General features: G+C 44.1%; 2 protein-coding genes across 3 annotated transcripts in view; both read right to left on the bottom strand.

Moving 5' to 3' along the window:
- Nod1 (nucleotide-binding oligomerization domain containing 1) overlaps window positions 1-4662 on the bottom strand; it is a 48531-nt gene extending 43869 nt beyond the window's left edge. The window contains exon 1 of the mRNA XM_013035172.1: window positions 4580-4662. The gene's annotated coding sequence lies outside the window, so the exon portion shown is untranslated. The remainder of the gene's footprint in view (window positions 1-4579) is intronic.
- Window positions 4663-8235: 3573 nt separating this feature from the next.
- Window positions 8236-15228, bottom strand: part of Ggct (gamma-glutamylcyclotransferase) — an 8826-nt gene continuing 1833 nt past the window's right edge. Inside the window, exons 2-4 of one of the 2 annotated variants that reach the window (XM_013035161.1) lie at window positions 12350-12495; window positions 10180-10315; window positions 8236-8834 (exon numbers count right to left, since the gene is read on the bottom strand). In XM_013035161.1, the coding sequence (XP_012890615.1) occupies window positions 8694-8834; window positions 10180-10315; window positions 12350-12495 (423 nt within the window). In that variant the 3' untranslated portion in view covers window positions 8236-8693. The remainder of the gene's footprint in view (window positions 8835-10179; window positions 10316-12349; window positions 12496-15228) is intronic. The other variant, XM_013035163.1, reaches the window with a different exon arrangement.

Consider the following 15228-nt stretch of genomic DNA (forward strand, 5'->3'; position numbering starts at 1 on the left):
ACCCAGGCAATGACCTCAAAGCACCTCAAACATCATAGTCTACCTCAACAGCATTAGTCAATACTGCTATCAGGTCTATCTGTTTTTTCATGTTTCATGTTTTTCATGGTATTAAGTTAGCCTAAGCAATGGCTGAGGTTTAAACATCATCTGGAAGGCAGAAAGAAAGGCCCCCTTTTCTACTCTCTAAGCAGGCAGTTCTCTGGACTCCAAAGCCCTGTGCCCAGGAATATGGCTCTACACAGTGTGAACATTTCTCCTACCAAGAGCCATTTGGACATTCATAAAAATGAATTGAAGTCCTATATTTATCACATTTCATCTTGAAAAAAAAGCACTTAGATTTACTGAATGCCAAGTCATACTTACAGTTGCCTTGACAAGACTAGACCAAATAATTTCAAGAACCTCATCCCTCTTGCTGGTGTCCAGGAGGTTCCCCACTCCTGGCACAGAGCAGGCACACTGAGGGAGGTAGGCAGAGCAAGCAGAAAGGGAGGGGCTCTCCATGAGCAGCTGGGGTAGGGGTTGAAGAGCTCCCCATTAAGTCCTGGGCACAGCAATAACCTCACAGAGTCATAGCTAGCTCATCATTAAATGGAGGAAATTATAACTACTGCACAGTTGTTGAGAAGATTCAAGGAACTAAAAAGAAAAAAAACAGAAAGGAAAAGAAAAAAAAGCCTATGCTGAATCACATAGATCCATTGGTACACTATGTCTGTGTGTATGTTATTATAATCTAGGGTTTACCTTGTCAGACACACCATTATTTCATTTCTTCACCCTAAGCTTTCTGTATGGATTGTGATCCCCACTTTACAGATCCAAGGTTTGGCCTCAGGAAAGCTGAATTCTTCTTCCAAGTCATGCCAGAAAGAGATGGGCACCATGCTACTAAGGTAGTCAACATAGCCGTTACCACCGTTAATACTCACCTGCTGAGTACCAGGAGGCTACTTAGCACTTCACCCAGATTAATTAGCTCAAGTATTCAGAACACCCTGTAAGGAAAGAATCATTACAACTATCTTCTTATACAGGAAGGCACAGTTGGAGAGGCTGAAGACCTTGGTGAAGCCCATGGTTAGTTAAGGTACAATGTAATGGTATGATCTCTGCTCTGACTCCACAACCCAAGATTTCTTCCACGTAACACAATCCTGTCTGTATTTGTTACAGATCTTGTCTCTACTTCAAATCACCAGCATGTCTGATTCTATGTTCCATGGGAAGTGGTTGGCCTGAAAATATGGAGTCAGGAATCACCCTGCTAATGGCAGGGCCATCAGTTCTGTACCATTAAGAATTAGGGTAGCCTCAAAGAAAAGCCTGGCTTTATGCCCAGTTCCTTCCAAAGAGTTTGCTGTCTAGGAAGTAAGAGCAATTGAGAATGTGCAAAAATGAAACACAGCAGTTTCTTATCATTAACCTTTTAGAAAACAGAATATCGTAAACCTTCTCCCAAGTAAATCATCATCTGCTTATAGTTCTCCCACTACTCCTTGCCTCTGCCATACACGGCTCTGAAAACATCTATACGTCATCACACCTTCACAATCCTGATATAACCTCTGAGGTGGCCACCGCACACAGAAAGACAAGGCACATTAACATTCCAAACAAACATCTGTCAGAGAGACATTTCATGTTTTATTAAAATATTAATCTACCAAAACCTGGTGCTAATCTGGGTCACAATCACCAAGGGTCATCTTTGTCTTGACCCATTCGTTAGCCCTTATGCTTAGAGGAAATTACTTCTCAGCAAAACAAATTCCTGTGTGATAGTTTCCTAGGGTGGCCTATTGACTTTAATAAAACATAACACAAAACTGCTTTGTTGTCTCTCAAGACACTCACCTCTGGCAGGAAGAGCTTCCCTTCAGAGGGCCAGAAGAAGACCGCAACCCACTGGCTTCCTGGGTTCCAAGACTGGGAAGAAGGTGAAGAGGATGGCAGTGGTTGTGGTGGTGGCAGCAAGTGAGCTTGCTGTGCCCAACTATGCAAAGTGATCTCTGCCAACAGTTTGGTATGTGGTGGTTCCAGATAGAACTCAAGTTTCAATAAAAATCCGAGCCAGGGCACCATACTTTGCCCAGCCTATTAGCAGCAAAACCAGCAAAATCTGGCAGCAAACTACTCACTTCTTCCCACAAGGTCAAATTTCAAAGAAACATTTATCCTCAATGGGCATTCAGTGTGCCAAAAGGTTTTCCTAGAGACATGTTCAGACCTTATGGATGACCAAAAAAGACCCTTGTGGGACATGTCACATCCTTCCTCAGAATGTTACAGAGAACAGCTCACTATGGCAAAAATCAAGCACAGGCACAAATCTTAGCTTTTCTAATTTCATCTTGCTTAAAATCTCCCAAAAGAAATGTAGAAGAGTTAGACAAGATAAATTATGCAGGTCTCTAGACAGTGAGACCAAAGGAGAATATTCTTAGGAGAAGATCCCAAAGGCTCAATAGCTATGTGCATATAATCATATAAATATTTATCAAAATGAACTCCAAGAAATGGAAACAGGAGGGTTTTTTTGTTGCTGTTTTTGTTTTCTGTACCTACTGTCTTGTTTATAAGTTCATCTGTTTGGAGGAGGGTGGTGACAAGGGGAGACACAGAAAGGGTAGGGCAAGGAGAGAACAAATGCAGCAGTGATACTGGCTAGGAGGGAAAAACTGGGAGAGAGCAAGGGAAGGAGTGACATTGTCCAAAAAGAAATGTACTCATTACCTGATTTATGGAACTGTAACCCCTCTGTACATCACCTTTATAATAATAAAAAACTGAAAACAATCTTCATTATACCTTCATTATTTTCTGTTTATATTCTGAAGACATTACTATCAAAGCCACTGTCCTAACACACATGCAGGGGAAGGTCTTGCTGGGACATGGGGCATCAGCATTTGTAGGACTTGGCTTCTCTATCCCCAGATTCCTGGCTGTTCTTGGTCACTAGGTAATAGCCAGGAGCAAAACAGCAACTGCAGGCCCCTGATGTGAGACTGCTCTCAGCAGGAGAGCCATGAATGTCCCACATCCATTCTCTTCATTTCTACCAAAGCCCATTTTTCTTGGAGGCCATATTTGTATGTATGTGGCAGTGAGTAGAGAAAATATGAAAGATGAAAGCTCTATTTTGTCAAGAAATTCATTCCTATCTCTTGCTGTATAATGCATCTTAGAGTTATTAATAAGCCAATGTGGTAGTTGTGGTAGAGTTAATAGCCTCAAAGCTGCCTTTTACAGGCTCAAAGACCCAACAGGAAGAAGGCCTGCCCTGAGTAGAGTGGAGAAACAGGCTTGGAGTGCTGTACTAAATGAAAAACTGTGAGATATAGATCACCAGTACTGCATCTAACAACTATCAGTGACAGAACCATGTGCTACCTGGACTGCCAGGTGGGTATATATCATCTTCCTCAAGACAGGTAAGAAAATAGGCTCAGAGAAGCCAAATAACGTGCCCATTGCCACATAGCTCAGCAGTGATAGAATCACATTGGAACCCAGGCTTTGGGTTCAAAACTTAACATTCTGTTTCCATTCCTCTTTCCTTTAAAACACTTCTACTTCTGCTGTGGATTTCAAATCTGCCTTTCTCATCACTGGTGGAATGGCCTTGCAAGCCAGCATTACAGCCCCCTGCTGCTGGTTCCTTTTCCCAGATGGGAACAGAGAACCTGATGTGGCTACTGTCCCAGGACTTACCGCTCCCCCCTCCCCCCCCCCCCCGCCGTGACTTAGGGAGCCCTGAGGAGGGACAGGCCTGGCTTCAAGCAAGTACATCTCTGGCTTCATTCTAAAAAAACAAAGGACGGAAGTTGCCCAGGGTTTACTGAGGATTTAACGGCTTCCCAAGATGTTATTTCAAATACCCACAATCCATGTCTTTACAAAAATGCCAACAAAATGCAGGGCAGGGGGGGAGGGTTTCCTGATTTGTCATTTACCCCCCACACACACACCATACACACAGAATATGTCAACATCACTGTGTGTAGAAGTGGTGTTTGTCTTCTTTTCCTGTGTTGTGGCCCCTGGAGCCCAAGGGGATCCTCCCTCCCTGGAAGCCGAGGGAAGGCAGCCGCATCCGCCTGTAGTTTGGGCGGCTGCTCACTGAAATCAACTGGGGAAGGGGGGTAGGGGGTGAAAACACACAACTCTCGAGATCTGGGTGGGCTCGGTGTAGGACACGTCCAGTGTCAGCGTTTTAGAAGTGCTCCAGAGTGATTCTAGTTGAAGGCGGGATTGAGAGCTGCAGCCTCGGCCCCGAACCAGGGGGTTTCCGGCCCAGTCCACGCCGGGCTTCCGGACCCGTCCACCGCACCCCCCCCAACAAGCTCCAGCCTCGGGCTGCCGACCCCGTCCTCCCGCCCCCAAACAAGCCCCAGGCCCGGGCTGCCGGCCTCGTCCACTCTGCGCCCCCGACCCCGATCTCCCGCCCCGGAATAAGCCCCAGCCCCGGTTGCCGGTCCAGTCCACGCCGCCTTTCACGCCCGCGGAGCCCGGCGGCGCGCGGGACCCAGGAAAGCTGAGGCCGCCCCGCCAGAACCCCAGGACTTACTTGACAACCAAGTTTGCAGAACTTGCAATGACTGCAGCCGGACGGGTGATGCCAGGAGCGCAGTAGCCCGAGGATCGCGGGGACCGAGGGGTCGTGGTGGCCCGGGGGCTCGGGGGCTCGAGGACCGCGGCGGCCTGGGGGTAGTAGGGACCCGGGCGCTGCGGAAACCCGGGGATGGTAGGGGCCCGGGGGTGGCGGGGAGCGCGGTGGCCCGGGAAGCACGGCAGCCTGGGAATCGAAGTGGCCCGGGGATGGCGGGGGCGCAGGAGCGCGGTGGCCGGGGAGCGCGGGTGCCCAGGGATCGCGGCGACCCGGGGGTCCTGCCAGTACGGCGACCGCAGCTCGGCGAGGGCAGGGCCGGAAACTGGCCCGGCAGCCGGGTCAGTCGCGCCCTCTGGTGGCGGGGGGCTCTGCAGGCCACCGGCGAGGTCGCAGGCCCGGCGGCGGAGCCGAGCAGAGGGGAGACCTCAAACCCAACTGTGGTTCTCGGGAAACCAGGCGGGGCCGGCGGAGGGGACGCACACTCGGGGACTGGTGCCAAGGCCCGCCCAGGGGAAATGCCAACACCCCAGCCAGAGCCAGGCTAGGACCCGACCTGGAAAGTTGTCCAAGAAAACTGCAGAAAGTCATCCAACTAAACCTAAAGCCTTTCCGTTTCTACTCAAGTCCTCTCGGCAGTGTACACTTCATATGCTTTTCATGTACGGTAACGCCTTGTAAAGGAACTCTTAACATGCTGATAATCCACCGCCGCCCCCCCCCCGACCAAAAATGTTTTTAATATTTACAATTGTTTAAACAAAAAAAGTCACTTATCTCACAAAAGTGTATTAAATCATGTGCCCACATCTATTCAGGAACCTTCTCAGCAAAGCCTGCTCTCAAACACCAAAGTATGAGGGGCTGGGAAGGTGGCTCAGTGGTAGACTGCTTGCCTTGCATGCATGAGGCCCTGGGTTCGATTCCTCAGCACCACGTAAGCAGAAAAAGCTGGATGGAACTGGTGCTGTGGCTCAAGTGGTAGAGCGCTAGACTTGAGCTGAAGACTCAGGGACAACGCCCAATCCCAGAATTCAGGCCCACGACCAGCAAAGAAAAAAGAAAAAACAAAGTATGTTCAACTGCAAATGTGTGAGCTGGAATTCAGCTTCATCACTTACCCTGCCACAAATCTGAAGGAAAAGATTCAGAACCATTTGTGCAGTGCTAGGTATGAAAGCCATCACTTGCACCTACCAGGCAGTCACTGAGCTCAACTCCAGCCCTAGGTTTCTTTCTGAAAATCAAGCTTCATTTGTATTTCCCATGTCCTGTTTCTCCTGCTGTAACTTTAGTTCTGTCTTTCAACTCAAGATTTCAAAGTGTGAATTTGTTTAATATAATGAAGATACTGAATCTGCAGTAAGCAGACTAGCCCTCTCTTCTGTGATGTTCATACCTACCCTGGAACCCATGAACAAGGCAAACAGGAACTCTAATTGCTTATCTGCTCACCTTAAGATGGAGAAATAACCTGGGTTTAAAATTGGGTCTAAAGTAATCAGAAGAGTCTAGATAAGTAGGAGGCAGAAGATAGAGAAGCGGCTAGTTGTGAGTACCTTTAACACCACCAGTGGTTTTAAAGGTGAAGAAATGGTTATAAGCCAAGAAGTGCAGTCCTCACACTTGTATTTTAGCCCACTGAGACTCTCTGGAATTCTGTCCTCCAGAAATTTAGTACCCCTAGTTTTGGGGTACTAAATTTGTGATAATTTGTTATGGCAGGAATGAAACACACACACACACACACACATCGGAGTTCTTAACCTTGACAGGGTTTTCTAAGATGTTTTCCATCCTAGCTTTTTGTTGTTGCTTTTCCTCTCTTTCCTTTCTGCAGTAGTAGGGTTTGAACTCAGGAGCCCCTTGCTCACTCAGCTTGTTTGATAAGCTGATGCTCTTCCACATGAGCCACACCTCCAGACATGCTTTTGTCTGGGTTACTTTGTAGCTGGAGTCCCAGTTTTCTGCCTGGGGCTGGCCTTGAACCTCAGTCCTCTGGATCTCAGCCTCTGAAGATTACAGATGAAAGCCACCAGCACCTAGCTTTTTTATTCATTTGTTAAAACTAATGCTGGAGAGATCAAGCGCAGAAGCTTATGCATGAACACATGCTCCACCAGTGAGCTGTATCCCAGACCCGCTATTCTTAGTGAACTGCACTTTAGGAATCCATCTTTTTTTTTTTTTTTTGCCAGTCCCAGAACTTCAACATGAGCGCCTAGGTGCTGTCCCTGAGCTTGGTTGCTCAAGTCTAAAACTCTACCACTTGAGCCACATCTCTTCTTCCAACTTCTTGGTGGTTAATTGGGGTAAGTTTCAGACTTTTCTGCATGGGCTGGCTTCAAACTACAATCCTCAGCTCTCATTCTCCTAAGTAGCTTGGATTATGGGTATGAGCCACTGGTGCCTGGGTCTGAATCTACCACTTTTTAAAAAATCATTTTTTTTCCTAAGAGGTTTCACTTTAAGGTATTATAAATGCACTCAGAAGAAATGCAGAAATCCACTCTGAACTCAATTTTCCCCATTGGTAACACCTTGCATTGTTATAACCAGAGCATAACATAGTAAAGATACAAAACATTTCCAGCACTACAGAGATGCCTGGTGGTGTCCCTGATCTAATGTGCCCCTTCTTTTTTTGGGGGGGGGTCCGGTCATGGGGCCTGAACTCTGGGCCTGGGCGCTGTCCCTCAGCTCTTCAGCTCAAGGGTAGTGCCCTACCACTTGAGACACAGCACTACTTCTGGCTTTTTTCTGCTTATGTAGTGCTGAGGACTCGAACCCAGGGCCTCATGCATTCAAGGCAAGCACTCTACCACTGAGACAACTTCCCAGCCCCATAACGTGCCCCTTCTTATCCAATCCTAATTTTGTTATTTCAAGAATGTTAAGTCTGTGGGATCATCTACTAGGTAACTCTGGGATAGCTGTTTCCCTTGCAGTATAATTCTCCAGAGATGTACCAGGCCATTGCATGTATCAGTCTTCCCAATTCTTTCACTCAAGGCTAGCACTCTACCACTTTAGCCACAGCACCGCCTCTGGCTTTTTCTGTTTATGTGGTTACTGAGGAATTGAACCCAGGCTTCATGCATGTGAAGTAAGCACTCTACCACCAAGCCACATTCCCAGCATTCTGTCCTAATCTTTTTTTTTTTTTGGGTCCGGTTGTGGGGCCTGAACTCTGAGCCTGGGCGCTGTCCCTCAGCTCTTCAGCTCAAGGCTAGCACTCTACCATTTGAGCCACAGCACCACTTCTGGACTTTTTTCTTTTCTGCTTATGTGGTGCTGAGGAATCGAACCCAGGGCCGCAGGCATGCAAGGCAAGTGCTCTACCATTGAGCCACCTTCCCAGCCCTCAGTCCTAATCTTACTCCCGTAACCATCAAAATAATCCTAAAACATAAGTGATTAGATTATCCTTGGCCTACAGGTGAGGACACTGAGGCAGGAAAAGGGAAAGTTGGAGTTTCACAGGAAGCAGTGGCACTGGCCTTGAATCCAGGCCACCAGGCTCTTGTGGCACCAATCCCTCTGGTTCCAGAATATGTGATGATTTGGGTTTAACAACATGACACAACAGAGCACTTTCGTAGGGAAAATAGATTAAACACAAATATATTTATTTGTTTAAGAACAGTAAGCCATTTTCAATTTTTAAACTTTTTTTAATCAACTGTCTCTGCAATTTCCTTACTCTTCTGAAGTTGATCATTTAAAGAAATGCTCATACAGAGCAAAGCAATTTACCAGCACTGTCATCCAGTGGGATGTAAATCTACCCTTCCTCACAAAGCAGGAAGACATGATCAACTTGAGATCGTTGTTCTAGGTGTTCTCAGGAGAACCCACACCAAGTACCCATGCATTCCAGGAACTCACCCATTTGTAACTGTCTAATTCAAGACCCAGGTAGTCAGAAAATAGGGAATCACCCAAGTGAGACACCCTTCCCAGCACTGTTGATAATCAGCAGATTAAATCAGAAGCTTTCCCAGAGCCTTGTTCTCCAAATATTAAAAATACTGCCTAATAGTACATTGAGTATGTCCAGTTGTATTGTTAGGTTCTACAGTTTGGCTTCGCCTTTTTTGATGATATCTTCTATTTCTTCTGAGACCTTTCCATTATAGTCATTTGGTTCTATTGCTTTTAACTTCTCTTGATAGTCCAGGGGTAAACCATTTTCCTTTGCGCCCAAGCAAATAACCTAGAAATGGTTAAAACAAATATTAATGCTTTTAGTTAGGAACATAATAGAATGCCACAACTCTACTTGCATGGTAAGAACCTTAAATAATAGTTTTCAGAGAATTCCAAAATCAGTAATTCTGGGGAAAAAATTAGACATAACTTTTTCTCTCACTTTGACACGAAGCACAGGAGTTTTCAAAGCTGCCTGAAGCATCTTCACAGAGTAATATTAATAACGTGAACAAGTTCTTCAATTCAGATTTTGTTGAGATTAAGACAAAAATCTACCTTATGTTATAGAATTTGCATAGTCATTTAGGGAAAACCACCATTCTTCAGAAAGAAGTTGCTCTGATCTTAGTCCCTTGGTCTACTCGTCTCTGAATTAGACATGGCAGTAAATGGCAACTGGGTTTAGGGGCACACTGGAGACCCATATAAGGCTAAATTGATTAAAATCTAGGCAGCACACTGGGAAACACCTGGAACTTCCTACACATTGTGAATGACATCCTGACTGAAAAGGAGGTAGGGGTCCCCTATTCCTGTCCTGGTCATGCAAGGGTGGCTTCTCCGACTCTGAATGCCAGTGGTCCTTAACCCTGACCCTCAAGTGTACCATTTCTTCTCCACTGTAGGGTGGAAAACATGTTGACAGTAATAATTCTACTTTTCCCAGAAAAAAAAAAAAGAAACAGTGTTCATGAAATACTGTTTTGTGAGGAAAAAAATTATAAAAGCATAACTGCAAACTAAACCTATTAAAATATACACATACACCTGCACTTTAAGAAATACGAGTAGTAGAAGCTTTTTATTTATTTATTTATTTTTATTTTTTGGGTCTGGTCGTAGAGCCTGAACTCTGGGCTTGGGCGCTGTCCCTCAGCTCTTCAGCTCAAGGCTAGCACTCTACCACTTGAGCCACAGCGCCATTTCCGGCTTTTTTTTTTCTGCTTATGTGGTGCTGAGGAATTGTGCCTCAAGCATGCAAGGCACGGGCTCTACCACTGAGCCACCTTCCCAGCCCCGAGTAGAAGCTTTTTAAAACAAAGTTTTAGAAATAGTTCTATTGTTAGACATAAATGTATATAGTTTAGATTCACACACACACACACACAGACACACACATTTTGGTGCTAGGATTGAACCCAGGGTCTCACTCATGCTACCACTAAACTAAATCACCAGCCCCTGGAGAGTACTTGAGAAATGCCCCTTAAGTAAATAGCTATCTTTTTTTTAATTGTTTTATTAAAATGTCATATGAAATTTAAAATGGACAAAGCCTTGGGAAAACAAGACATTCTCCAATTTATTTTAATGAAAATTAAGACTCGCTGAACACCTAACCAGCTTACCTTTTTGTACTGTGGCGAGGGAGGAGCACTCTCATAGTTTGTCATCAGGTAACTGCGACAGTCTATTTCTTTCCCTTCTTGAGTAGAAACTTTAATTTCTATTACAACATATACTCCATGTTTAACCCCTTCTTGTCTGAAACCAGAACAGCCAAATAATTACCATTAATCCAGGAAAGTTGGTTTACTGGTTCAAATCTCTTATTCAAGTTGGGGGTACAAGACTAGTAATTGAACTGCCTATAAGGATGTATTTCTCCCTGCATAACTTGGAATATGGCGAACACGTAAATAATACCATGCCAAAGCACACTTAGCATTTTAGCAGGGGAGCCTGAAATTCAGTGGTCCAGCTGGTCCTAGACTTAACAGTATAGCCAGTCAGCTCTGAGACTCAGTGGTACAATCAGCTCTGAGGTTCAGTGGTACAATAAGTTCTAAGGCTCGGTGTTACAGCTGGCCCTAGACTAAGTGGCACAGTAAGCTCCAAGGCTTAGGGATACAAGCTCAGTGGTACAAATGGCTCTAAGACTTACTAATAGAATCAGTTCCGAGGCTTAGCAGTACTGTTGGCTCTGAGGCTTAGTGTTACAATCAGCTCTGAGTCTCAGTGGAACAGTCAGCTCTGAGGCTCAGTGTTAGAGTCAACTCTGAGACTTAATGGTACAGTCAGCTCTGAGGCTTAGTGGTAGTCAGTCCTAGATTTAGTGGTTCAGCTGGCTCTGAGATTTAGTGGTAGAGTCAACTCTGAGACTTGGTGGTAGAGTCAACTCTGTATTCACAGGTTCCACATCCACATATTCAACCAACCTCTGATCAAAAATTGGGTTTGAGCCAAATGCATACAGACTTTCTTCCTTGTCATTATTTCCTTAAAAATAAGGTCTAACAATTACTCCCACAGCATTTGCATTGTGTTAGGTATTGAAGTGACTTAGAGATGACTAAGCACACAAAGCAAGATATGCACAGATTATATATACATATTATGTAGTTTTAGTACTCTTGGTGTCCTGAACCAAGGCCTTGTGGATAGAGGCTCAGGGTTTCTAACAGATAGATCTGCATATTTCTCCTATCTGAACACTTGCTTAAGTATATTTATTGCTCTGTATGCCCTCAAACACTATTCTTATAAAAGGTAGACTGCATCCTCTGACAGCAAGAGAATGTCTCTCCCCAGAGAAAAGCTGCGAGGGCAGGTTATTCTTGCTTGAATGAGGCAAGGATGAAATGAGTCAGATAACACATCCTTCTCAAGTCCTACTCGTTTCTGCCAACTTGTTTTGAATTAAATGCTCTGTCACACAACTCTGAGAGTTCTAGTTATAAACACTATCCACACATTCTAATATGTTGCCCATTCTTCTACAAATGATTACTTATTGGATGAACTGCTTATTAATTGTTAATTGCATCAACTGTAATCTTTTGCAAATCATTTTCTTTTTCAGTACTGGAATTTGAGCTCTGGGCTCTGGGCTTGCTAGCAAGCATTCTACCATGTGAGCCATACCCCTAGCCCTTTTTTTCCTTTAACTTTTTTCAGGCAGGGTATCATAGTTTTGGCCCAGGCCAGCTTTGGACTAATTATGATTCCCCTGCCTATCCTGCCCATGTAGGTAAGATTGCAGTTCTGTACCACAACACCCAGCTGCAATCTTAAATAAAAAGAAAAACTGCAAAAAGTAATTTTTAAAACTATGAACAAACATAACAGCTTCCTTTTTTAATGGGTCTTGGGGCTTGAACTCTGGGCCTAGGTGCTATCCCTCAGCTCTTCAGCTCAAAAACGAGCACTCTACCACTTGAACCACAGCGCCATTTCCGGTTTTCTGGTAGTTAATTGGAGGTAAGTGTCTCATGGACTTTCCTGCCTGGGCTGGCCTCGAATAGCAATCCTCAGATCTCAGCCTCCTGAGTAGCCAGGATTACAGGTGTGAGCCACCAGCGCCCAGATGGCTTCCATTTTTTAACATAAGAGATTACAAATGTTCTCCCAAATCAGAATGACAAAGTATTTTCTTCTTAGATTTTTTTATCCTGAAGTATAAAGAGTATGTCTGTAGTAAGTAGAAATGTATAGTTTTGAAAAACTAACACACAAGCATACATACTTCCATAAAATCCACTTTCTGAATTAGTTAACTTATAATTAGAAGCCACCTACTCATCCAGGGAACTTAAATTGCTTTCGTTCATTTTCCATACCACTCCCCACACTTCATCGCCAGGACTTTGAAAAACGGTAGCTATACCTCCATGCCACCTTTCACTTGTTTTGCCTTGGAAATTGCCAAAGTCAAGCTTAAAATCCTACAAAGGAAACCAAAGTGATAGAATCAATATTCACTTGAACCCAAATTTCCCTTCTGAAAATAAAAAGGATTTACCTTGAACTCCATGTAAATAAATTGTTCAAAAAACTTTCAAGTTCCTCCTATGTGTAGAAGCTGTAGGAAATACAAAGATTAAAAAAAAAAGACAGAGACCCCAGGTCTCAAGGACATATTTTCCTTAAAAATAAAATGTATATTGAATATGTATAGCACCTTAACATTTTAAGTCATAAGGAAAAAGATCTTGTAACTATTACTTTCATTTCTGCAAATTACTTCCCAGTCTACTTACATGTGTGTACATTACTTAGAGACCTGCTAGGTAATGGACTCATGAGTTATAATATGCTTTCATGTCTGGAGATCACCCCAACAACCTCTATCACCCACCACATTTTCCCTAAGGGAGCTAGCATTTCTCTAGACTGTAGACTTAAGAATGCTGTATCCTTAATTTATAAGTATACAAATAAGTATCTGTATACTTATGAATTGTACTGATCTATCTACAATAACTATAGGAGCAGCTAACACTTGAACATTACTGGTTATTTATTTTATAACAAGGAAAAACTGCAACCTGGAAAGACTGAGCAACTTGCCTGAGGTCTCAGGAGTGTTGGAGCCATGACATGAACAATTGGGATAAGAGTCTGGAGGAAGAATAAAATTCCTGTGGGGAGATTTCTTTCCATCTTTCCAGGGCTTAGTTCTCTTAATAGACCAAAAAAAAAAAAAAGGCTAGAATCAATAATAACACTAGAGTCCTTTATTTAGTTTTATTTTTTATCCCTGTCATTTGTTTTCTCAAAAACCTGATCAGACACTTTGGGAAATAGGCTGGTTTGAGAGCTCAGGACCTTGAACTGGCACAGTGAGTTATCTCTAGCACCAAGCACCTGTGGCAAGACATTGGTATGTCTGATCAAAGCTACAATCACACAGGGATTGGCTGTCTATTGCTAAATCCAACAGACAGCTCTCATTTCTCATCTTACTCCATTTCTTGGCTATTTAGGATATGAATAACCACTCTCTTCTGCCAGGCCCTCTTTTTAGATTTTCAGGCTCCTCTTTGATCTCCCCATCCTCTTTGACAATTCCTCCTCTATTACTAGATCTTTAAATGCCCAAGACAATCCATTTCCTTCAGCAGTTTCAAGTGCTACCCAGTGCTTTCATCATCTTTCAAATAGATACAGATTACTCCTGAGCCTCAAAAGTGATTAAGACATGGCCTAGCACATAGTAGGTACCTAACAGATATTATCTAATAGTGTGCTATTCACTTAGCCGTCTAGCAAGCATTTAACTCGGTATGTTCAAAGTGAACTTACAAGTTTTCACTTGCCAAATAGATATTCCTCATTGTACACATCACCATCATCTGCCTGGTTGTGCAAAACCTTGAGTCTCTTACTTCACAACCAATCATCTAGCTTTACCAGCTATCTCCTATCTCTCAAGTCCATCTATCTTCCCCTGCTGCTATCCTACTCCAGGGTGCCAGTCATTATCTTTGGCATGGCTGCTACTAAAACTTAACAACTGGATTCCCCACACCCACCTCTGTCCCTTTCAAACCTATCTTCCATAGCAACCAAAGTGAGCTTTCAAAGACATTCCATTCTATTTGCTTCCATTCCATTGTGCTTAAGTGACAGGCTAAAGTCTTATTGGCCACTGTAATTCTATTAATGGATGGCCCTTTCCTACATCTCATGGAGTTCACTTACATCGTTCTTTAGGACCTTTGAACATATTGTTCCCTTGGTTCCCTTTTCTTCCCATCTCCTGAATCATTCAGATACCATATTAAGTTTTAGTCCCATTTTCACTGGGTACCAGGGCCTAGCTAATCTCAGGACCTAAGATCTAAGGATTCTGTATTTCAAAGCCAGCCGAGGCAGGAAAGTCCAGGTGAGACTCATCTCCAATTAACCACCAGAAAACTGGAAGTGGAGCTGTGGCTCTAAGTAGCCTTGAGCAAAAGAACTCAGGGACAGTACCTAAGCCCTGAGTTCAGAAAGCCCCACAACCAATAACAACAATCAAAAACAAGTCCCATTTTTGAGTGAGGGAAGGGGGTGACATTGTCCAAAAAGAAATGTACTCTTTACCTGACTTATATAACTGTAACTCCTCTGTACATCACCTTTATAATAATTTTTTTTAAAAAAAAAGGGCTAGGAAAGTGGCTTAGTGGTAGAGTGCTTGCCTAGCATGCATGAAGTCCTAGATTCATTTTTTCCGTACCACATAAACAGAAAAAGCCAGAAGTGACACTGTGGCTCAAGTGGTAGAGTGCTAGCCTTGCACAAAAAAAGCAGCTTAGGGACAGTGCTCAGGCCCTGAGTTTAAACCTCTGAGTTCAAACCCCAGGACTGGGGAAAGCAAGCAAGCAAGGAAGGAAGGAAGGGGGAAGGAAGGGAAAGGGGAAGGAGAAGAGAGGGGAGGGAGAAAGAGAGAGGGGGAAGGGAGGGAGGGAAAGAGAGAGAGAGAAAGGGGGAAGGGAGGGAGGGAAGGAAAGAGAAGGAAATAAGGAAGGAAGGAAGGGATGGAGGGAGGGAGGGAGAGAAGAGACAAGAAAAGAAAAAAAGAGCTGGGTGCCAGTCGCTCACGCCTATAATCCTAGCTACTCAGGTGGCTGAGACCTGAGGATTGAAGTTCAAAGCCAGCCAGGGCAGGAAAGTCTGAGAGACCTTTTTTT

This window comes from Dipodomys ordii, unplaced genomic scaffold (assembly GCF_000151885.1).
Source record: "Dipodomys ordii isolate 6190 unplaced genomic scaffold, Dord_2.0 Scaffold205, whole genome shotgun sequence".
NCBI lineage: Eukaryota > Metazoa > Chordata > Mammalia > Rodentia > Heteromyidae > Dipodomys > Dipodomys ordii.